Raw genomic sequence first — 25,002 nt, forward strand, 5'->3', positions numbered from 1 at the left:
ACTTACCACTGGCTCCAAAAAGGTCTCGGAGCCAAGCTTTGGTCAGAGGAAGCATACTTCCCCGCCTCTGCATAAACCAATCTCAGTCTTGGTGTCTTTTTCCCAGAACAAATCCCCTGTTGTCATTACCTGTTCATTACAGGAGGTCCCTAATTCAATGGATGTTCAAGTATTAGTTCTTTCTCTCTTCCCCAGCTATAATTAATTCCATATGTTTAATGTAAGGGTGATATGTCCCCTTTCCAGAGATTTCTTACGGATTTAAATTTTTCTCTGACATGTATAAAATAACGTAACTTTTTTTTGCATATCATTAGACAATGCCATAGTTTTATGATTAACTGGTATTAAATTACACAAATTGAAATCATGTGAACGCTTTTTTTAATTGCAATGTACTCTGCATGGACAAAAATATTGGGACACATATCCTAATAATTGAATTCAAGTTTTTCATTCACTCCCATTAGACAGGTGTATAAAATCCAGCCTCTCGCCATACAGTCTTCTGTCTTTGCAGACATTTGTGATTGTGAAAGAATGGCTCATTCTAAAGTGCTCACTAAATTTGATTGTGGTGCTCTAATAAAATGCCACCATTGTAACAAGTCAGTTTATGAAAATTATTTCCTTCTAAATATTCCACAATCAATTATGAGTGGTATTATTGAGAAATGAGAGCCTTTAGGAACCACAGCGACCGAGCAACAAAGTGGAGACCACATATATTTATAGATTCGGGTCACCGAGTGCTCAGACGTATAGTGCATAAAAATGGATCCTGTCTCATGGAGGGTTTTCACCCCAAAAGTTAACGTAATACTGTACCGCGGTGTAACCAATGGATATGAAATACTGCCAAAACCTTTTTGAAGCATCTACAAGTGCCTTTAGGTTTGCAGCACCTTCAGTCTATCTACTATTGGTCTACAGGAGCTCAGAGACTGACTCCAGAGGAACTAGCACACTTCTCAATCTAACTCTACCTATTTGATTAGTATAGTTCATAAAAGTCACCAATTCTCTGCTAACTTAATAACTGTGGGACTCCAAACCTTCTCAGGCATTAATATCAGCGCAAAAAATGTATTGCTCCCTAGAGCTTTATGGCATGTGATTTCATGATTGCATGTAACCATACTTCACCAATCACAGTGTCAAGCATTGGATAGAATGGTGTAAAGCACACTGCCACTGGGTTCTGGAGGTGTGGAAACGTGTTCTGTGGAGTAACAAATTATGGTTCTCTATCAGCCTGATTGATGCTTCATCCTATCAAGACATTTTGGACAACTGTATGATTCCAATTTTGTGGGAACGGTTGGATGAAAAGACAAGAATTTCCACAGGCACCCACCAAAATCTTGTAGAAGACCTTCCCAGAAGAGTGGGGTCATAGGGGAGGAAGTAGGGGAGCCATTAATGACTGTGGATTTAGAGTGGGATGTCATGAAAGCTCCTGTAGGTGTAATGAGTCTGTGCCCCTATACTTTTGTCCAGGTACTGTATGTATGTTATTACATTTTCAGCACATTAAGGGTCACCCAATCCACTACTCCCATTAAAATGTCTAGTCTTTCCACTCTTGCAGCTTTGCCTTTCTAGTCCTGTCTGTTTTTGAAGAATGGTACTGAGATACAAGTGAAACCTGGCATGTTCCAATGTAATGGGGCTCAGATCATGGGATGAAAACAGAAACTGTGGGGCAAATAAAATCCATTTAGCTTTTCAGTTGTGTGCATTACAATCTGCATCTTTTGAACAGAAATTACTATTTTTTTCATCATATTTTTTTTTATTTTTTTCTCTTACCAGCTACTGCAAAGACTACTAGATGACCGTAAACCTACCATTGATGTCATTAAGCGAGAGGGGGAAAAGATTTCTGACACCGCTGACCATGCCGATAAGGATAAAATGTTGAAGCAACTTAGTGCCTTAGAACGGAGATGGGACGAGCTGCTGAAGAAAGCCGAAATGCGGTAGGACAAGTATTTTTGTAATTAGTTCCCTTAAAACAGGTTAGGTTGTAGATTGAACTCGATGAACTTATGTCTACCTTCAATCTTAAATGGTTAAAGTTTTTTCCAGACTTCTCGCTTATAATTAAATGGCCACAGTGTGCTTCCCAAAATCCTATATACAGATAGTACATGTCATGTGGCCCCATATACAGGAACTTGCACTCGTATGCAGGCATTGTTCTTGTATTTCTATGGGTAATATTATTTCCCTGACTAATGTCGTGTTGGCAGGAAAGCACAGGTTTGAGATGACTTGCCTTATAGCTGGTGCCTGACACTTGTTCACAGGGCTTAGTTCCAGCTTTTATGATCTTGTACTCTCATGTGTGCATATTATTGCTTCCTCCTTGCATCTTTACTTTAATAGAAAGTTAATGTAGATAGAAAAGCACAAAACATAAGCATTAAGAGGTTTTCTTTTTTAAAACAGACCTACAGGATTAGGTCGTAGATTAAACCCATCTGGTGTCTGCTTCCTCCATGCTTATCCTTAGCTGCGGTTATTAATACTGCCGTGTTACTGTTTTACTTTATATGTGGACGGGTGGATCGCTTTAGTGAACAAAGATATCCAGTTAATCATCTTAACAGTGAAGGTTCCCAGGAGCCTTGGAAAGATATCCTTCCATAGATAGCACAGAGGAAAATAAACGTCTTATCCACACTAAATCAACTTACAGGTTTACTATTTATAAATGGAATCTATAAATGGAACTTGCAAAAAATAGATGAATTTATTAGAATAGCGCCTTTACCTTCTTGATTACATTATTTATCTTAAAATGTTCTCTTTAAAAAAAGACTTGCAAATAAATCCTTGAAATTTCTTCATCTATAATAATGTTGTTAACCCCTTCATGATATGTACAGTGCATGTCAGAAGTGGGTGTATGGAATGGGCTCCATACCAGGTAGGTTGTGTGTTGGGGTATGTGCCCATGATCAGGAATTGCTGCGTTTTTGATGCTGCGTATTTATGCACTGTCAAAAACCCATGGGCCAGATGTTACAGCATAGAGGATGGGATTTCTAAAAATCTGCGTGTATGTGTGCCTGCGGATCACCCGTGGACACGGACATGCAGACAGCCGCAGCATGACAATTCCATTGCGGAGACACTAGTTTCCTCAACAGAAATTTCAACAGTAGAATGTATTTAGATGCGGTAAAACTCCATGGTTCAGTGACCACATGCGGATTTACCTGTCTGATTAGAATGCTGCGAAAATACGTTGCTACTTTCTGATGTTGGGAACATAGCCTTACAGCCAGGAACTGCCTCTAGCAATCATGGGTGACGTGGAAGTGTATATAGCACAAGTCAGACAATCGCAGCTTCACGTCACTTAAGTTGACTATAAGGAACAGTGAAAAGTAAAACAAAAAAGTTTAAAGAAATCTGAAAAAAATGAAAAAATCATAAAAGTTCAAATCACCACCTTTTCGTCCATTAAAAATAAAAATATAAAATATACATGAGGTGTCTCCTCATTCAGAAAAATCCAATCTATGAAGATGTAAAAATAATCAACCTGATCTATAAACGGAAAAAATCAAAAACGCCAAAATTTACATTTTTTTGGTTGCTGCAATTCCACAAAAAATGCTGTAGCAAGCGATCAAAACATCACATCCCAAAATGGTATAAAAAAACCTTCAATTTGTCCTGCAAAAAATATGCCCTTACCCAGCTGCATCGACTGAAAGATAAAAATATGACATGTTTTAGAAAATGGCAACAAAACAACCCTCAAATTTTTTTGGCTAATTTCTAATTTTTTCACCGCTAAAACAATTTAAAAAACCTGATATTTTTGCTATCACCTTAATTGTACTGTTGAATAAAACCAATTCTCAAAAATCAATGTCCTGTAAAAAAAAACAAGCCTATCATGTGTCTAAGTGGACAGCAAAATAAAAAATGTCATGGCTCTGGGAAAAAGGGGAGGAAAAGATGAAAACGCAAAAACGGGAAATGGCCGCGTCGTGAGGGTCTAAAGAGGACTTTTCACCAAATTTCTTATGTTGATCCTGGTACACAATGTAAAAGGTGCAGCAGAGCAGAATAAAACTTTTTGTTTTTAATTTATCCTCTCCATTGAGTAGATAAGTATTTGGCACCTAAACAGTTATTTTTTTTTTTAAGTCCAAGTGGGCATTACCAGACAGCTTTCACTTGGGGCATGTACTCCTTCCCCCTATGTGACAGTGACAAGGCAGCAACACATTGGAGAAAGAAAAACACATCCCCACAATAGGATTTTCAAACTGCATACTGCAGACTCCTCACCGCAGTGTGATGACCTGTGCTGGAGCACATCTGAGCGTGATTAACTGACAGCTTTCAGCTCTCATCTCTGGCAGTCAGTGTGGGGGGGAGGGGCTTGGACACATCACTCTTACCATATTATGAAAAAGCAGTGTTTTCCTGTGTGACGCTTCCTTAGTATGATTGGGCAACGTCATACAGGGGAAAGAGTAAGCGCCCTTAGGGAAGAATCTCCACTGCTCTCTTGGTTGACGGGTAAGTTAACATATGAATATTACACTTCATTATCTCTTCCACAGAAAGGAGAAACAAAAATAGAAAAATTAAATTTTATTTGGGTCTTCAGCTACATAGTCACAATGTAGCCAGTTTAGTATGTAGAAAGTGGTGAAGGGTCCTGAAAGTGGTAAAATGGCTAGGATGCAGCGCAACATCACGATCACCATGTCATGCAGCACATGTTGCTTTGTAGCCCTAGACTAATAGTATTTTGCTGAAGATAAATCATTTCATTTTTATATATTTAGGGTGCAGACAGACGGCCGTATAAATCGGACCTAGATCAGAACTCAGCGCACTGACTGGGTGGCGGCTCTCCCAACCCAAGCAAGACAGCTGCATAGAAATACATGAAACTGTCAGGTCGGGAAAGCCGCCGGCCAGTCCGTGCACTGCATTCCGATCTTAAATCTCTGCGTCTTTCACACTGCACCATTGGAAGAACAGAAATACGGTATTCATTTCTAACTGAGGTTCACGGAAAGTTATGTTCTCCTTGAAGAAGCTTTGTGACCCAGCATTGACTGACATAAAAGCAAACACTGCATATTTCTTATATTAAATCTTTGAGGGCAATGACTGCTGAACATTTAGTAAAGCCCAACTAATATGAAAATAATTCCTGATAATTCCACTTTCATATCTGTGCATTAAAGTCTATGAACTTTTGCTGCTCTTTTACACAAAAGAAATCTTCATATTGTTCCATTGTGAGCCAAAAGAATGGTAACTTTTCAAAGAGTGAAACAGCCGGCAAGTTCACAAGGGCAGAAAATTAAAGCCAATACTTGCTTTTTCTGCTAGAATAATACACTGAACCCACCCAAGCTGTCTAGCTAACACTGTCATTGCATCTCGCAGCTCTGGTTTTTCTCTTTGCTCCAGTGATGTCACTAGATTCTCTCAATGTAATTACAATAGAGCCATGTTATTTGTGCTGAGATGTAGCACACGCCATTACCGGTTGATGCTTAGATCAGTAGTCAGTGGTTTGGTAAAGGAATTCTAACTATTTTAACATTCTGTAGAAAAAAGTGACTTTCAGATTATCCTTATGACGTAGAATCATGGCAAGATAAGTGTTATGGATGAAAACCGATTGCTTTCTGAGTGATTTATGTCGTGTTCAGTTTACAGGCAATTCCTATGAATTATGCTAAAATACCTATTACAGTGCATTAGTCTTAGGAAATGCTGAAGAGACTGGGAGCACCTTAGAGCACAAAGGTAGTCCCACCCCAAATAATATAACACCCCAAAAAAAAAACCTGTGACACAAGTGTCCTGTTCAAACAGGACATGTGGGGGTTGCCTGGTTGCTAGGGAATCCCCACATGTACTTATGCTGGCTAACAGATGTAAATCATTCAGCTGCAGCAAGAAAAACTAAATCTCCGAGCACTAAAAAAAATACTCGGAGGACCCCCGAGCATGCTCGAGAAATCTCTAGTAACGAGTATATTCGCTCATCACTAGTCTCCACCTTTGGTTTCTCTTTTTTTCAGCACATTCTAATAAGTGCATCTGGCTTTCCTTTAAATAGCCCTAGCATACTGCCCCAATACCATGACCCTTCATAGTGTTTGCTGCTGTTTCCCCAATAACACGTCTGCAGATGGTTCTTCCAATTCTGTGCTTGCTGCTCCCATAACTGTAAGGCTATGTTCACATGTTACGTCTTTGCTGCTTTTTTTTCCAAAGGCTAAACCTGCTCTCTTGGCAGTAAGAAACTTGCCTCAAAAATGCAGGTTTTGCTTAGATTTTGTTGCATTTTTGCTCCGTTTTTGTCAGGGTACATTTGTCTCTTGTGCATGCTGATAAAATTTAGAGCATACAAAAAATCTGATTCTACTTCATCAGGTTTTGGCACCAAAAATGCAGCAAAACCTGATTTTTGCCAGGGTTTTTTGCACTTACCCATTTTCTTCATTGGGTAAAAAACACTGAAATAACGCTGAAAGAAGCAACCTGCTTCAGTTGGCAAAAGCAAAGGTATTGCACAAAATAAGGACAAAAAAAGCAAACTGTGTTCATGAGATTTCTGAACTCTCATAGACTTTTTCTAGTACTCGAAAAAAAAGCTGAACATTTGCATATAAAAACGCTAAAAAAGCGGGAACATAGCCTAACATGTTCTCACCAACACCTATTATCATGCAGGTCATAAGTGCAGGATCTAGCTGTTCCTATGGCACTTTCACCCATGAATGATGTAGCACAGGGATCTGTGGGTTAGCTTCCAATTCTATTAGTACTTATTGTTGGTGCCACATGTTACCATGTAGGTTGCTTGTGATTGCCGCTTCCCTAGATTATTTGTAATTAATGTGTACAAATGTTATATTTAATGACAATTAGTCATTTCTGGTTTTCTGTATTTTTTAAAACACAAGAGTTTCATTCTAAGGCCGGGGTCACACTTGCGAGTGCAATGTGAGAAACTCGCCTTAGTACCCGGCACTGCCGCCGGCACTCGGGACCGGAGTGTTCAGCTACATAGAAATACTTGCAGCCGCTACTCCTGTCCCGAGTGCCGGTGGCAGTGCGGGGTATTGAGGCGTGAGACTCCCGTGAGTTTCTTGCATTGCACTCGCGAATGTGACCCCGGCCTAACACTTGCCCTCCATTTCTAGTACAATAGCTTTGAGGTAGTATTTGGTATTTTTTCTTTGGCTACATGCATGACAATTTTTTTTGCTCTAATATTATGGTGTTGCATATTTCAGAAATCGACAGCTGGATGGTATATTAATTGTGGCAAAACAATTCCATGACACACTGGAACCATTGTCCGATTGGCTCAGTAATACAGAGAAGAAGCTAGCAAACTCTGAGCCCATAGGAACACAGACACCAAAGCTCCTTGAACAGATTGCCCAGCACAAGGTAAGGCTAATAACATGTTTGCACTAAGCCGATTACAACATCCTGTGCTATCTTTTGTTCTTCGTACCACATAAGACCACAGTACCATATATAGTTTACATTCTCATATGGGGTGCTGGTAAGCATTGGCTTTGTAAAGAATACACTGAGCTACAGATTTGACACGTATAGGCCTGATTCACCAGGACCGTCTATTTTCTTGCCGGCCTTGATGAGGGGCCGTGTAGGAGTCAGACGCTCCTGTTCCATTAGGAGGTTCACACCTCTTATTAAATCAGGAGTGCCTGATGAATGGCGTGGCTTTCCATATGCCATACTACAAATCTTTCTCTGCATCTCAATTGGAGTAAGATTTCTGGCGTAAGGAATAATACAGGAATTAGATGAGTTGTGACATCAGGCTCCTGCCGCGCCCCAGACCTATCCCAACTTTGCCAGGAGCAACTTAAGTGAAAATGGCAAAAGTTGCAAAACGAATGCACAATTGCGAAATTCAATGAATCGGATCCATACACTTTTCTGAGTTTAGCACACATCTATCGATGTACAAACACTATAAAAATAGCCACCCATCAACAACTTTGGACTCTCTGGCCATGTTAAAAGACAACTTTTTTGTCGTATTTTCCCCAATATAAGAATATGTGGCATACAATAGTTGAGCTGTCTTCAGACAAGTACAGTTAGTGGATACAATTATATGGCCAGAAGGAACTCTATAATACTTCCGCATAGCCGTTAGCTAGTGAACATTATTGTCTACAGATCCAATGTAGCCAGGCACATATTTTGTCATTTCCAACCCTAAAATGAGATCCACTATTTAATGTAAATTGTGTACCCTCTTGCACTCCTAATCATGAGTTGAGGGGACTGGTTCCTTCCCTTTCAACTACCCATATAGAAAATGGCTGCTTTCTACAACAGATAACCTTCAGATCATTTGTAAGTTTGGCAAAAAATTGTAGTTTGGAGAGGCCAGATTTGGCAATTAAGTACATCTTACAAAATGAAAGGACCCTATATATTCTCATGATTCTTCAGGGTCCACATTCATATGCATAGGTCCAATGCCAGCCAATCAGGAACCACGTATATTTCTATATATTTGTACATTAGAGGAATTTCCATTTCAAAAATGAAAATTCATCTGTATATTGTGATAACAAAGTTACAGCATAATTTTGGTACTCTGGTTGGTCTTAATGGTGCTCAAGAACTTCTATGTCTTCAGAACTAACAAACTTTGCTCGTTCCCCTCCCAGATTTTCTTCTGCTGAAGAATTTTAATCTCCGTGCTGTCTGTTTGATTTCACAAACTAAACGTGAAGCTCCTACTTTTCTTTCTCCCCTCCTGATGAAACTAACAACCCTGCTGATTGAATTTTTGATTCTCCGTTTGCATTATTTCTTTTGGCCATATTCTCTTTGTTTTATATATGTTTTATTTCATTTTCATCCCCTCATTCAGGCATTACAGGACGAGATTACAGCTCATAACACCATCTTGCACCAATCTCTGAGCATTGGCCAGTCTTTAAAAGCCTTAAGCTCCAGGGAAGAGAAGGAAATGGTTCAGGAAAAGTTAGATATTGGCCAAACCCGATTCATGGAGGTCCAGGAGAGAAGTATCAGGAGAGGAGAACTTCTGCATCAGGCTCACTGCAATGCTCAGATATTTGGGGACGATGAAGTTGAGCTAATGAACTGGCTGACTGAAGTACATGACAAGCTGAGCAAACTATCTGTCCAAGATCACAGTACTGATGTACTCACAAGACAACACACTGAGCTGCTGGTATTTTCTGTTTGTTATTTTAGTTTCCCCATCATGTTCATATGTTTTTATTTTATTATTTTATGACCATAGACTTTTTTTAATCCAAAAATATGTTGGTAAAGGAAATAGGTACTCTAGACTATTTCTGAAATGTATGCTCTATGTGCTTCCGGATTAATAGAATTAGTGTGAATATTATCCAAAAACTCTCTGCTAGTTAGGTGGCTATCTACAGCCCAATGTGTCCAGCTGATGTGTGTATATATATATATATATATATATATATATATATTATAATATACACAGTATATAATATATATCTTACTGTGCAGTAATAATATTGCTGTGGGAAGACAATAAACCGAATGGATCCTTCATTTAAAAAAAAACAAAAAACATTTTACTCACTTTTATAGCGCCATTGATTACACAGCGCTTTACAGACATTATCATCGCTGTCCCCACTAGGGCTCACAATCTAAATTCCCTATCAGTATGTCTTTGGAGTGTGGGAGAAAACCGGAAAACTCAGAGAAAACCTACGCATCACAGTGAATTGAGTCCATCATGATCTGCCAGTGTTTAGGGAGCAGTGGGGATCAGCATGACATCAGCAGAGACACCCCGTCAATATATCAGAGCAGAATAGAAGACACTGCTCTGTTGACGTAATGTCGGCAAAAGCACTGGAAATGACGGCAAGAGCAGCGTGACCTCTCTTAAGCCAGCAGGGATCAGCACCAGGCAGCAAAGCCTGGTAGTTAGTAACTACCTGCCTGTATGTTTTTAACCCCATATGCAAAACTAATAAGTTTTGGATAACCCCTTTAAAAACTTTACCGCCGAGCCATTTTCCGTTTTTTTTTTTTGTCTTGTTTTAGGGCTTATTTTTTGCTGGACAAGTTGTAATTTTGATTGACTCCATTTACTTCACCATATAATGTATAGCAGAATTGATGTTTTCCTATGAACACTGGCCACGGGCAGACCCCCAGCTGTCATGACAGCCCATCGGCACCCCGCAGTCACATCTCGGGCGCGCCGATGTAAGCGCAGAATGACGTGCACCCCCTGTTGACCCTTGTTAAATCCCCCTGTCAATTTCTGATTTAACAGTTTAACAGTCGCAGGCAGAGCACCGCTCCACCCATGGTTGTTAAAGGCATATGATGGCTGATTAAATCTGCTGTCATGTGCTGGCAAAGATGCAGGCTCAGTGTATGAGTCCACATCAAAGGCAATGAACCAACACATGAAGTAAATATACAGGTTAACAAGTCTGGGCTCTCTGCGTGTTCCACTGCAGAGTTATTAGGAAAACTATAAAATAAAATTGGCCCTGATTTATCAAGACTCCTAATGAATCATAAGCGTCTAACGATTGTACTGTGCTTTCACGTGTACCTCACCATAAAGCTGCTAGAATGAAATTTGCGTTGTAGGGATCGCCGCTGCTCATCATGAATTTGAGAAGCGGCAGTCGCCACACCCCCGTCATGCCCTAGCTGTATCGGAGCTAGGCAAAAATGGAGTTATAGCGCCAATAGTTGCAAAATTTTAGCACAGCATCGAGTTTTGCCCAAATTGTATAACTTTTGAAAGCTTTTTACCCCAGAAAGCTGGCACTAAAGGTTTGATGAATTGGGCCCATTTAGTAAAAAGGTGTTTTTTGTATATATAATACGGGATGGAGAAGACTGAAAATGCTGTTTTCCCCTTAATCAAAACTTTTTTCCTATCCACTGTATGGTTAATATGTGTGTGTTCATTTGGGGTCTGACCTCTGGAACCTCACCAGTCACAAAGATTGGTTTATTCGAGTTCCATGTGTGAATGAAATGATGGCCACGCTGCACACTACTGCTTCACACCATCGATTTGCAGACACCTGTTGTTGTAATTGGTGGGGGTCCCAATGTTCTATTCCCACCAATAGCACACTTATCACCTATTCAGTGGATTGAAAAATAAGTTTTGGTTTGTAAGAAAATTCATCAGAGCTGATATTTTTTTTCTCCCTATAGCTCCTTCAGGAAGACATTCTGTTGAGAAAACAAAATGTTGATCAGGCCATTCAAAATGGATTAGAGCTACTCAAACATACAACTGGTAAGTGCTATTGTTGAACCGGTATGGTAAGGGCTATAAAACTTGGTGTTATAGTATGTAGCATGGTGCACAAAACCAGGGGTCTTCATTTTGGTAATGGGAGAGTTATGAGCCTATAGAGGAAGCTGGTTTGTCCCAACTAAGAAGAAGCTGCAACGCTAGAACTTAGAAATGTACCGTCCCATCTGGAGAATGCAGCTCCTGGAGGATGCATGGGATCTTAACCATTATTAGCGCTCCTAACTGGATTTTCGAAAAGGACCTTTAATTTTGTAATCATTCCTCGTTCTTATAGATGAAATATATATGGCTAGTTTTTGATATAGGATAGCACACAGTGGACATGGTTTTAAGGGACATCGGGTTATAATATATAAAACATGTGTTTTCTTTTTTCTACTTAGGTGATGAAGTTGTGATTATTCAGGAAAAATTGGATGGAATAAAATCTAGATATTCTGAAATCACAAAGCTAGGTTCCGATGTTTCTAATGTGTTAGAACAGGCCTTAAACCTTGCTACACAGTTCCATTCATCGCACGACCAATTGGGTAGGTGGCTGGACAAAGTAGAGATAGAACTGAAGAGTTATGAAACAGAAGACCAAAAATCGGAGGAAATCAATGCTGCACAGCAAAGAAAGAAGGTAAAACACACCAGACATTTATTTCCAATGACCAGAACCCTATAGTCATCATAGAGAAAATCTTAGATCCACACTTGTTGACCACGCAATATGTATGTTCTTTATTCTTTTTAAGGAACTACAGTTAGAGGCCAGGACTAATAAGGCATTGCTGGACTCCTTGAATGATGTTAGCAGCTCTTTGCTGGAGTTAGTGCCTTGGAGAGCGAGAGGAGGCCTTGACAGAATGGTAACAGAAGACAATGAGCGCTACAGATCAGCAAGCGACACCCTAACACAAATGGTGGAAGAGATATATGCTGCCAGATTACGCTCTCAGCAGGTATAGAAAACTATTGATTCTTCCAGACTAGAACAAATGCTTAAAAAATAATGTTTCTGCTTATTCGATATGCACAAAACACAAAGCAGAGCTTGAAAAGAATTCTAGTGTGTGAGATATTTAGACACAGGGCATAGCTAATCTGTGTATTGTGAGCACCAACCATCTGGCTTCATTGTTCACAGAGCATCCTAAGATAGCATGCCTTCCCAGATGAAGAAATAGGAAAGATAGCAGCTATGGTATACTGCTATGTATCATCCTGCTAATCTCATATTAGAAATACTGAGGCCGCTTCCATTAAACTTGTCAAAGCTTTTACAAAGGTTTCACTTGACAGGAATGGGATTAAGATCGCAATGCACCTGTTTACGGTGATTAATCCATCATAATTCATAAATCCAGTGTCTCGATATTGTACATTTAAGAGATTTATTTGATGCTTGTTTTGGAATGATTGGCCTTATGTAATGGTTTATTGTTTTTAATTGCTTATTGGATACTTTCTTTAATCATAGTAAGCATTCAATGGAAGAAATAAAAATGTACTTAAATCACAGATATCATTACATTTAGGATATATAGGAATTTGATAAGAATGATATGGGATTAGAGGAGGTGTTGGGAATATTTGGGGTTTATGTTCTTGTTTATGTTGCGCCATATTATGCTGTTCAGCCTGTTAGGAGAACATGCAATTTCATTGAACAGGCAATATTTAAAAAATGTGGAGGGTTTTAGCTTCAGTTTAAAAACTAAAAGAGAACCTGTCACTTGAAAAAATGCTATTAACCTGCAGATGTTGGGTCAATCTGCAGGTTAATAGCATTGTGAACCTGCCCGCCACCGTCAGGGAGGGAATGAACTTTATTCCTCCTCCCGGTAACATTCGGCTTTCAGTCACGGGACCGGCGCGCGTTGAGTCACCGCCCTGTGTATAGATAACAGCAGCTGTAACCACACCCCTCTGACTGACAGCTGTCTCTCATTCTGAGCTGCTGTCAGTTTTTTTCATGTGACAGGTTCCCTTTAAATTATAACCATCATTTCACATAGAAATATGAAGAGCACAGCACTCTTCATATTATTGTTGTGGAGCCCGGTTAGCAGAACTGTGAACCTTAGAAGTACCTCTCCTCCTGCTTAGTATCCGTCTATACTGAACCACCGTGGAGTGTAAATTGGGGAAAGGACCGCTCTCCAGCCCTCCTATCTGCAGCTCTGCTCACTGAGACAAAGGGCTTATTTTAGGTTCGAGGAACAGGTGCACTGCAGAGGGGATATCCCCCAATTATACATCCACACTCAGCCGGAACTGAGCTGTGTACGGATGGAATATTGCAACACACAGGAATAAAAGGAAGGGACAGGAAAAGGATGGAGCAGCATAAGGCATGAAAGAATCAGGTCATACATTATACCACAAAGTGCTTGGAAATAGATAGATTTTTGTTATTTAGTAAAAATCCACTCTTTTTAAAGGGAGTAATGAGATTGATGCTGCTTGAACCACATGCAGCGCGAGCTGTGTTATTGCAGTCATGTATGTCTTCCTCTGAAATGCTGGGCACTGATGATGGTGTTAGTGGGCTTCTCCCCACTTCCCTTGTACCCACACACATTGGGAGAGACCTGTCAGTCTGGAGGAGTAGGCCAGAGAGCAGAGAGATGCAGGGAGCTACTTCAGACTAGTCATCCTTGATATGTAGATCATTTTGCCCAAACCACGAGCAGCCCGAACAATGTCAGGTTCCCTTTAAGGCAAATCATTCTACATGTATTATTGTCTACAGAATCAAATACTTGCAATAGATGTATAATTTAGTTCCCATGACAGGTATCTCCTTTCTCTGGGTCCACCTCTGATTTAGAGAATGGGGTTCTGCAGAGCCCCATCTGTATGGAGCAGAGATCAAGCATGTGAACCTTTGCCCCAGTCACTGTCTATGGGAATGCAAGAGAAATTGCTATATTCACCTATCTTTGGCAGTTCTATAGATAATGAATGGAACCGAGATGTAAAAGCTCAACCTCCTCCATTTACACCCCCCAGCGATCAGCAAGCTGTCCCATATATATTACTTATAAATACCTTTCTTGATGAAAAATCAATCATTAATACGCTTTCCTAAATTGTTTGTTATAGTAAATGCTTGTAGTTTGCATTAAATAACATTTCGGGGACATCTGCTCTGATAACTCTATGTTTTCTCTGTTATCCCTCCTAGAAATTCATGATCAAAATGGCCACTGGGTGTTACTCTTCATCTCTTATATGGGTGTATATAGCTACACCTCCAAAGGGGCGTGTCCCTGCACAGTCATATCCTGTCTGCACCAATTGGGCAGCAGAGTTCGTAGGGACACACCCCCAGCTGGTGACACCCAGCTGTCAATTTATTGATAAATTCTACAGGAAGGGCAGGGAACAGCACAAACGGGTATAAGAAAAGGTACTTCAGAGCAGTTTTCATGGGAAATAGTTATTTAGAAAATCATGCCAGACGCACCGACGCGCGCTTTGTTCTAATTGTTAGATGATTTACAATAACTTTGTTTGCAGCTCAAGCAAATGTTCAACTACTAATACATTCAAAGAATAGCAGCCGTGGTTAAAATAAGAATTACATCCATCAGACTGTCACAGTGAGCTTTGATGTTTGTCAGAAAGAAAAGCATTAAAAGAATTGGAAAGACTCAGCACAGTGTGTTTGAGATTACACCCCTGACTGGAGATACAAGCTGAAGGACCACGATCACAGGAGAGCTTTCATCTCTGAGTCCGACTCCTTGAGATTGTACTTGTTCTGCTGTCTGCAATGTCACAGTGAAAGGAGTCTCCATGTTCAGCAGATTCACAATTATTGGAGTCTTTGTGCAGTAATATTCAGAAACTAGATGTGATCATTCGCCCAGTGTCCACATAAGAGCAGAGGAGCAAATCATTGTTCTCTGTCACATTTAATTACTTTTTTAATATCAGACTTATACATTTGATCTGGGAACGACTTATTATGTTGATGAAATATTAATAACATTAAAGGGGTATAACCTCAGATTTTCCAAGTTAGACTATAATGCTCATGCTATAAGCATATTGCTACATCAGTTGCATTGAAGCCATTTGAAGAGATTGATGAGTTCTTGTTGTCTCCTTTAATGATGAACCTTTAAAATTGTCCTAAGACTGGAGGTTCATTATATACAGCCAGTATCACCGCACTAAATGGATATAGGTTTTGATAAGGAGATCTGCTTTTATTTGAAAAACAGCACCTCTTATGTCCATGGGCCATGTGTGGTATTGCAGCTGAGGCCGCTCATTTGAACAATTTTAGTTAGGGCTGAGCTGCGACTATTGATAGAGCTGATAGACAGAAGTAAAACAGTTTTAAAGAAAAAAAAAAGGATATGCATCCCATTTATAAAGGAGCAGTATGAAGTTCATACTTTAAAAAGAATCTGTCGGCAGGTTTGCTATGTAGTCTGAGAATAGCATGATGTTGGGGCAGAGACCCTGATTACAGTGATGTGTGGTCAGAATGCTGATCCCTGTGTAACTCCGCCCACATCACTGATTGGCAGCTTCCTGTGTTCACTGTGCAATGTTAGCAAGCTGCCAATCGGGGTAGGGGCGGGGCTACACAGATTAGCCTGACTGACCTGAACATGAGGCCTTGTCCTTTAGTGATAATCTCCTGCTGATACAACACTGATTGTATTGAAACTACAGCACACAGTCTAAAAATTGACACATCCCTGGAATTAAAGTCTCCGCTCCTACATTATGCTGCTTTCTGAAAAAATATCAGAAACTTGCTGAGATCCCCTTTAACCCCAGTGCACATTATCCCCTTCTCTCCCCATGACGAAAGTAGTACATCCTAGGTTTGTATAGCGTTTGTGGGTGTATAGAGTGACAAGAAGAGCTAAGCCAGTGGCCCATTGTGTTAAACAGCCTGCACCTGTGACAGCAGGGATCAGATCTAGCTCAAAATGCTGCTGTTTAACCACTAAAGGAGAACCTGTCATCAATTTGTCACATCCCTAGCTAATGCTGTGCAAGTAAAGAGCCATTAATCCTTATTAAATCCATCCCTTGCTTGTAGAATTTCATTTTGACATCTTACAGAAATCCAGGGTTGGAGTTTTAGTTGCAAGGGCAGGGTTGGGCACTGGACTTCCAGCTATCCTGCCTCTGTCCCGTTTGCTCACCCACTGCCAGCCTCTGACAGACAGGCCACTCTTCTCTCAGTGACCTTCCTCCACAACTCAAGATTTTGTGTAGTTGCCGTCATTACCCTGGGGTTGTCTCTTCAGAAGCTCCCGATGACGTTGGGAGAACTGCACCATTGATCTGCGCATACGCTGCTTCCTCGGAGGAGACAACCCTGGGGCCATGAGGATGCCTACACAAAATATTGGGCGAGAGTAAGCAGGTCTGAAACCAGACCAGCGGCTATTAGCAGGCGGTGAATAGGGAGAGAGGCAGAAGAGCTGGGATTGCAGTGCGCACCCCTTTCACTTGCAATTGAAACTTCAACGCTGGATTTCTCTAAGATGGAAAAATAAAATTCTACAAGCATGGTATTGATTTAAGAAGGATCAAATGGGATGTTGATGGGTTGTCATGGTCAACACTATCGTGATGATCCTGTGAGGCCTACAACAGTATGGACGTCACAGGAGTTCCTTATACAGTATGTTCTATATACTGCAATGCTGGACTATATAGTGCAGGCAATCAAGTCAGGGGCAAGTCCCCTAGGGGAATTTTGAATGAGGCTGAGCCTCAATAATGGACATTGTTGATAGACCAGAGTGAAGCTATTTTAAAAGAAAAACAGCTAAAAAATAAACTGTTCTAAAAAAATGTTTTTGACCGTTTCTCTCTGGCGCTAGAGCTGTGTGTCTAGGCAACAGCCCAAACATATCTGTGCCCCTGCACCCGGCTGATCCTAATAACTGCTCATTGGCGAGTGTGACGCTAGGGTCACACGATCAGATGTTCTTCGTCCCAGATTATGCTAATCACACTCCGAGCAGAGTTTGATCAGAATGGGATCTGTTTTTCTCGGATGTGGAAAATAGAAAAAACAATTCTGTGTGCAAGCCGCTGTTTTAATGGACCCAACCTAAGGTCGTGTGCACGAACCCATAACATATATTTACCCAAAGCATCTGACTTAATGCAGTGCATAGGGAAAATCCCACATCATAGTCTGCTACAGATGACGTACCTTTGTCAAGAACGAGCAACATTTTTCAGGTCTGGAATAGTGATATTTGTATCAAATATTTTCCTTATTTGTATATTTGCACTTTATCTATTTTTTAAAATGCCAGATATAATTTTACACGCTGTTGATACAATTGGAAGGTGTCGAAAAGACATTGATCATTCTTGTGTGTTACATTTGCACCATGCTATGCCGAGTCTCTGGATGTGTTGTTACTTTGTAGCCATGTAGAAAGTCTTATTGCAGCATTGGGTGATATAATCACATTTCTATGGTTCCAGTTCTCGCAGGCTGTGGGCGCGGAGCTTACATGGATTGAGGAGACTAAAAATAAAATGACGGCTCTAGGTCACATTAGGCTTGAACAAGACCAGACCACGGCTCAGCTACAAGTTCAAAAGGTAACGAAATGTCCTTAGGATTTAGTCGTAGACCAAAGTGGAAGTATATTATAGGAACTGATGAACATTTTTCTTTTTACAGGGATTCACTATGGAGATCTTGAGACACAAGGATACAATAGATGAACTAGTCAAATCAGGACAGGAAATAGTGAGCGCTTTCAACGAGGAGGAGAAGCAAACAATGCTGGTATGTTCAGTTCTGAAAGAGGGAATATTCACACTCTCATGTTACTTTTCATATTCTCTCTCATCTAGTGTGCATGTGATACTTGTAAATTCACTTTAATTCAAAATTATCCCTCACACCAGAGCACCCTATTGATGGCACAGACTTGGACGTGATAATGGGACCTACCACAGAGAAGGTCCAGAAAAGCTACCTGCAGCTCAGTTTAATCATGATTTTACTTTCTTTTCTCCCTTTACATCCCTCTTTACCATAGGCAAGATTGTAGTGGATGTAGGGCTGCAGTTACATTCAGGCCCCAGAACTTAGAGGGGCTCAAAAAGACCAATTCTATTGGAGACCCATGGTAGTTGTGGGTCTTGAGTTCTTGCAAGGGGTCCCATAAGTGTGAAATTCCGCCAGTGCTCTCAGCTTCTTCTTATTATTTATGTTACCTTTTTGTACAATGATATCTTTAGAGAGAAGGGGGCCTTCTTCCAAATCCTCACTACGGATCCAGCCTATCCCAGTTTTCCTATGCTTCTTAGTTATAATCATTCTACTAATGTGCTTATTTCTTGGTAAGCAATCCAAATACATGGCAGTTACCCAGTAATCATCTTTTGTCACTGGTGGTTTATTAATCTGGTTTATTGTTCATTGTATTTATTAGATATATTTTTTATTTTCTTGAAGATGTACATACCGGTAGATATTTTTTGACTCCTTTAAAGAATATACGGTACATACTGTATGTACAGTTTTCCGCCTGCTGCTTCTTTGCTTATATACTAAACATTTTTTTAATATTATTATATACAGTATATATTTATGTTTATATATACGGTATATATTCTGCAAGTACGGGCACATTTGTTATAGTGCTCCCGTTTGCCAGTAATATTTGAATAAAGGTAATTTTATTTTGAACTCATTTAATTGTATTTGTACTTTTTTAAGATCCAAAGTTCGGCGTGTGTTGTTCAGCCACATTTCTAGCTGTGATGCCAATCATGGGTTGTAGTGAGAACACAGTGATGAAAATAAAAGCACTAATGTAGCTTACATGACATACTGATATCGTATTACCATCTTGCGGTGCGGAGCATCTAATGTATCTAGCGCAGGTTTCTGGTATAACTGTTATCTTTGTATCTGTATCAATTTCTAAAGAAAAGGCTAAGAAACCTGATGAAGAATTACGACAACATCTGCCACTTGAATGCTGAAAGAAACCTTCAGCTGGAACGAGCCGTGTCCTTGGTGAACCAGTTCTGGGAAACGTATGAAGAACTGTGGCCGTGGTTGACCGAGACAGAGAAAGGAATATCAGAACTGCCACCACCCGCTCTAGATTATGACACGTTAAAGGAGCAACAAGAGGATATTCGGGTAAGAACTGAGATGTGGGGAGTTTTTACAGATACAATGTTAGCAAGAAATCATTTCATCTTATTGAAAACGATAATATATAATTAGTTTTCAGATTAATTTATTAATATACGGTACATTCTTTTCTCCTCTTCATTGAAGGAATGGGACACTTGACTTTTAAATGGAATCTGTCAGCAGGTTTTTTTTAATGTAATCTTTGAGCACCACAATGTAGGAGCAGGGACCCTGATTACAATGATGTGTCACTTACTGGGCTTTGTTTTGCTGTTTCAATACAACCAGTGTTTTATCAGCAGGAGATTATCACTACAGGATAGCTTGGCACATGCAAGGTTGTCCAACCAAGCCTCCACCCCTAATTAGCAGCTCTATGTCACTATGCAGTGTACACAGAAAGCTGTGATGTTGATGCAATTATACAGCTCAACAGAGGAGCTCTGTCAGTCTGCGGCAGAGAAAGCTGTGACTCCATTATAACTGCTGCACCCAGTAATCTGAATTATACATTGCTCAAATCGGAGTCTCTGTCCCTAAACCTGCTGACAGATTCCCTTTAAGTAAATGGAGTCTAAACATGAAATGTGCAGTAACATCCCCAGCTTGCCCAGATAACGCTGCCCTCCTTAAAGTGCACGTACACTGTCAGTTGTCAGTCGTTTAATAGCCTGGTTACACAGGAAGACCGTGCTTCAGATAATCTGTAACAGATCGCTCAGTGCGCATAGGTAGCCATTGTTCTCCGTAGCGCAGGTCCTGTTTACACATGATGATCTGCTGAAAATGATGAACCAAAAAATCATTTCACCCAATGAGCAAGATTTCTGTTTGTTCGTCGGATGATCAGCGGCCAGTTTACACAATTATCATGAAACAAGCGTAGCTATGAATATGGTTCATTACGCAGTGAATGGATGTTCACCCCACCACCTTGTGTATACTGTCTTCAGTTTTCATACAGGCTGAGAAATGAAATACTTACTTTTTATCAGTCTGCTGTTAGGTCGCCTTGCCCAGAGATTTAGCAGTTGTAGTTACAGATCCCCATTAGTAAAATGGCAGCAGTGTTCAGCCTGTGTACCTGGTGCAAATCTATGGCAATAACGTCTTCAATGACGAGTCAGACAGAACTATACTATTGTGCTACCAAACTCTGACTCTGTGATCAGTCTGGGCACGTGGCTCGCCATCTGGCTGCAGTGAATTATTAAAACATAGATCTATTCAATGTATTAAAACTGTTCTTTTCTAGTCCTATTTTTATTTTATTTGTACCCATTTTATTAGTATATTTACAAGTTTATTTCTACCCTGTACAATTTTACATTTTCATCACCAGTTGGGGAAAAGTGGGTATCAACAGCAAGCAAAGAATGAGTAGGAATTTATTACAAAATTCTATCTATATACAGTACAGACCAAAAGTTTGGACACACCTTCTCATTTAAAGATTTTTCTGTATTTGCATTACTATGAAAATTGTAAATTCACACTGAAGGCATCAAAATTATGAATTAACACATGTGGAATTATATACTTAACAAGAAAGTGTGAAACAACTGAAATTATGTCTTATATTCTAGCTTCTTCAAAGTAGCCACCTTTTGCTTTGATGACTGCTTTGCACACTCTTGGCATTCTCTTGATGAGTTTCAAGAGGTAGTCACCGGAAATGGTCTTCCAACAATCTTGAAGGAGTTCCCAGAGATGCTCAGCACTTATTGGCCCTTTTGCCTTCACTCTGCGGTCCAGCTCACCCCAAATCATCTCGATTGGGTTCAGGTCTGGCGTAGCACCCCATCACTCTCCTTCTTGGTCAAATAGCCCTTACACAGCCTGGAGGTGTGTTTGGGGTCATTGTCCTGTTGAAAAATAAATGATCGTCCAACTAAACGTTAACCAGATGGAATAGCATGCCGCTGCAAGATGCTGTGGTATCCACGCTGGTTCAGTATGCCTTCAATTTTGAATAAATCCCCAACAGTGTCACCAGCAAAGCACCCCCACACCATCACACCACCTCCTCCATGCTTCACGGTGGGAACCAGGCATGTAGAATCCATCTGTTCACCTTTTCTGCGTCGCACAAAGAGACGGTGGTTGGAACCAAAGATCTCAAATTTGGGCTCATCAGACCAGCACAGATTTCCACTGGTCTAATGTCCATTCCTTGTGTTCTTTAGCCCAAACAAGTCTCTTCTGCTTGTTGCCTGTCCTTAGCAGTGGTTTCCAAGCAGCTATTTTACCATGAAGCCTGCTGCACAAAGTCTCCTCTTAACAGTTGTTGTAGAGATGTGTCTGCTGCTAGAATTCTGTGTGGCTTTGACCTTTTCTCTAATCTGAGCTGCTGTTAGCATGCGATTTCTGAGGCTGGTGAGTCGGATAAACATATCCTCAGAAGCAGAGGTGACTCTCGGTCTTCCTTTCTTGGGGCGGTCCTCATGTGAGCCAGTTTCTTTGCAGCGCTTGATGGTTTTTGCAACTGCACTTGGGGACTCTTTCAAAGTTTTCCCAATTTTTCGGTCAGACTTACCTTCATTTCTTAAAGTAATGATGGCCACTTGTTTTTCTTTACTTAGCTGCTTTTTTCTTGCCATAATACAAATTCTAACAGTCTATTCAGTAGGACTATCAGCTGTGTATCCACCGGACTTCTGCACAACACAACTGATGGTCCCAACCCCATTTATAAGGCAAGAACTCCCACTTATTAAACCTGACAGAGCACACCTGTGAAGTGAAAACCATTTCCAGTGACTACCTCTTGAAGCTCATCAAGAGAATGCCAAGAGTGTGCAAAGCAGTCATCAAAGCAAAAGGTGGCTACTTTGAAGAACCCAGAATATAAGACATAATTTCAGTTGTTTCACACTTTTTTGTTAAGTATATAAGTCCACATGTGTTAATTCATAATTTTGATGCCTTCAGTGTGAATTTACAATTTTCATAGTAATGAAAATACAGAAAAATCTTTAAATGAGAAGGTGTGTCCAAACTTTTGGTCTGTACTGTATATAATTGTTTAAGGTCCATTTCCGTCTGTTTGTCTGTAACGGAAATCCCGCGTCACTGATTGGTCGTGCCCGGCCGGCCGCGACCAATTAGCGACAGGCTTTACTATTGATGCTGCCTATGCAGCATCAATAGTAAAAAGATATAATGTTAAAAATAATTTAAAAAAAAATACAAATTGAGCTATTCTCACCTTCCGGCGGTCCCTGAAGCCTTTCCCATCCTCGCAATGCTCTCGGCAGCTCCGCTCCCAGTAATGCTTTGCGAAATGACCCTAGATGACGTAGGATCATACAATTATGATCATACAATTATTAGGTCTGTAGAAGGACGTAGATCTGGGGATTTATTATGATGGAATATAGGCTGAACTGGATGGACAAATGTCTTTTTTCGGCCTTACTAACTATGTTACTATGTTACTATGATCACGCGAGACCACTACGTTATCACGGGTTATTGCCGCAAAGCATCACTGGGAACGGACTTGGCGAGAGCATCGCTAACTCCTGGGCTGGATCCGTGGGCCGCCGGAAGGTGAGTATATAACTATTTTTTATTTTAATTTTTTTTAACAGGGATATGGTGCCCACACTGCTATATACTACGTGGACTGTGCTATATACTACGTGGGCTGTGTTATATACTCCGTGGCTGTGCTATATACTACGTGGCTGCTATATACTACGTGGCTGTGCTATACACTATGTGGGCTGTTCCTGTACTATATACTCCGTGGCTGTGCTATATACTACGTGGCTGTGCTATATACTACGTGCACTGTGCTATATACTACGTGGATTGTGCTATATACTACGTGGACTGTGCTATATACTACATGGGCTGTGTTATATAATATGTGGACTGTACTATATACTACGTGGATTGTGCTATATACTACATGGACTGTGCTATATACTACGTGGACTGTGCTATATACTACGTGGGCTCTGTTATATACTACGTGGCTGCTATATACTACGTGGCTGTGCTATACACTATGTGGGCTGTGCCTGTGCTATATACTACGTGCCTGTGGTATATACTATGTGCCTGTCCTATTTACTATGTGCACTGTGCTATATACTACGTGGATTGTGCTATATACTATGTGGACTGTGCTATATACTACGTGGCTGTGTTATACACTACGTGAAATGTACTATACTACGTCGACTGTACTATATACTACGTGGATTGTGCTATATACTAAGTGGACTGTACTATATACTACGTGGGCTGTGTTAGATACTACATGGCTGTGCTATTTGCTACGTGGCTGTGCTATATGCTACGTGGGCTGTGTTATATGCTACGTGGCTGTGCTATATACTATGTGGGCTGTTATATGCTCCCTGGCTGTGCTATTTGCTACGTGGCTGTGCTATATACTACGTGGGCTGTGTTATATACTATGTGGCTGTGCTATATGCTACGTGGCTGTGCTATATACTACGTGGCTGTGCTATATACTACGTGGCTCTGTTATATACTACATGGCTGTGCTATATGCTACGTGGGCTGTGTTATATGCTGCGTGGCTGTGCTATATATTACGTGGGCTGTTATATGCTACGTGGCTGTGATATACTACGTGGGCTGTTATATGCTACGTGGCTGTGCTATATGCTACGTGGCTGTGTTTTATGCTACGTGGCTGTGCTATATACTACGTGGGCTGTTATATGCTACGTGGCTGTGCTATATGCTATGTGGTTGTGTTGTATGCTACGTGGCTGTGCTATACACTACGTGGCTGTGTTATATACTACGTGGTTGTGCTATATGCTATGTGGGCTGTGTTATATGCTACGTGGCTGTGCTATATGCTACATGGGCTGTGCTATATGCTACTTGGACTGTTATATGCTACGTTTACGTTTACTGAACAAGTTCTGTCATGCATATTCTAGAATACCCGATGCGTTAGAATCGGGCCACCATCTGGTATATTTATAGTTGTCCAATTTTTGAGAAAAAAAGTATAAAAAAAGAAAAAGAAACACCCCCTCTCTAAACCTTCTATCAAATGGTGTGCTCTGCTGTGCTCATATGATGTACTGCGGGCATCATCGCTTTGAACCATAACTCCAGCATGGCATAGTGTGGATTAAAAAGTGTTGTTTTTCTTTCTTTTTTTTAACATTTAACATTTGCTGTTGGTTTGGCCAAGTTTTTTTTAAGCATTTGCTGCTGTTTTCTTTCTGCTTGCTGAAAAGGAGGCAAGTGAAATAGATCTTATGGCACTGCCGATCTTATTCAAATAAATGGGTCCTGTACCGGAATATTTTATTTCCATTTTCATGATTCCGAATACTGAACATGTGAACAGAACCAAAGAGTACTAGGAAAAGCTACACCTCAGCCCTACTGTCAGTTAACAACTGCTGATGAATGCTGGCCTGTGTATTTATTAGAACATATTGATCATTCTTTTGATCAGACTGTACTGTTGCGTTATTATTTGATAAGC

The 25,002-nt window shown here is 40.4% G+C and overlaps 1 protein-coding gene across 3 annotated transcripts in view; it reads left to right on the plus strand.

Moving 5' to 3' along the window:
• The window catches only part of DST (dystonin), a 750,022-nt gene that overhangs the window by 680,068 nt on the left and 44,952 nt on the right, over positions 1 to 25,002 (plus strand). For all 3 annotated transcript variants that reach the window (XM_069726743.1, XM_069726742.1, XM_069726744.1), the window contains 9 exons: positions 1,816 to 1,982; positions 7,299 to 7,458; positions 8,930 to 9,256; positions 11,263 to 11,347; positions 11,752 to 11,993; positions 12,109 to 12,315; positions 17,837 to 17,956; positions 18,039 to 18,146; positions 19,299 to 19,517. In XM_069726743.1, the coding sequence (XP_069582844.1) occupies positions 1,816 to 1,982; positions 7,299 to 7,458; positions 8,930 to 9,256; positions 11,263 to 11,347; positions 11,752 to 11,993; positions 12,109 to 12,315; positions 17,837 to 17,956; positions 18,039 to 18,146; positions 19,299 to 19,517 (1,635 nt within the window). The remainder of the gene's footprint in view (positions 1 to 1,815; positions 1,983 to 7,298; positions 7,459 to 8,929; positions 9,257 to 11,262; positions 11,348 to 11,751; positions 11,994 to 12,108; positions 12,316 to 17,836; positions 17,957 to 18,038; positions 18,147 to 19,298; positions 19,518 to 25,002) is intronic.

This window comes from Ranitomeya imitator, chromosome 5 (genome assembly GCF_032444005.1).
Source record: "Ranitomeya imitator isolate aRanImi1 chromosome 5, aRanImi1.pri, whole genome shotgun sequence".
Lineage (NCBI taxonomy): Eukaryota > Metazoa > Chordata > Amphibia > Anura > Dendrobatidae > Ranitomeya > Ranitomeya imitator.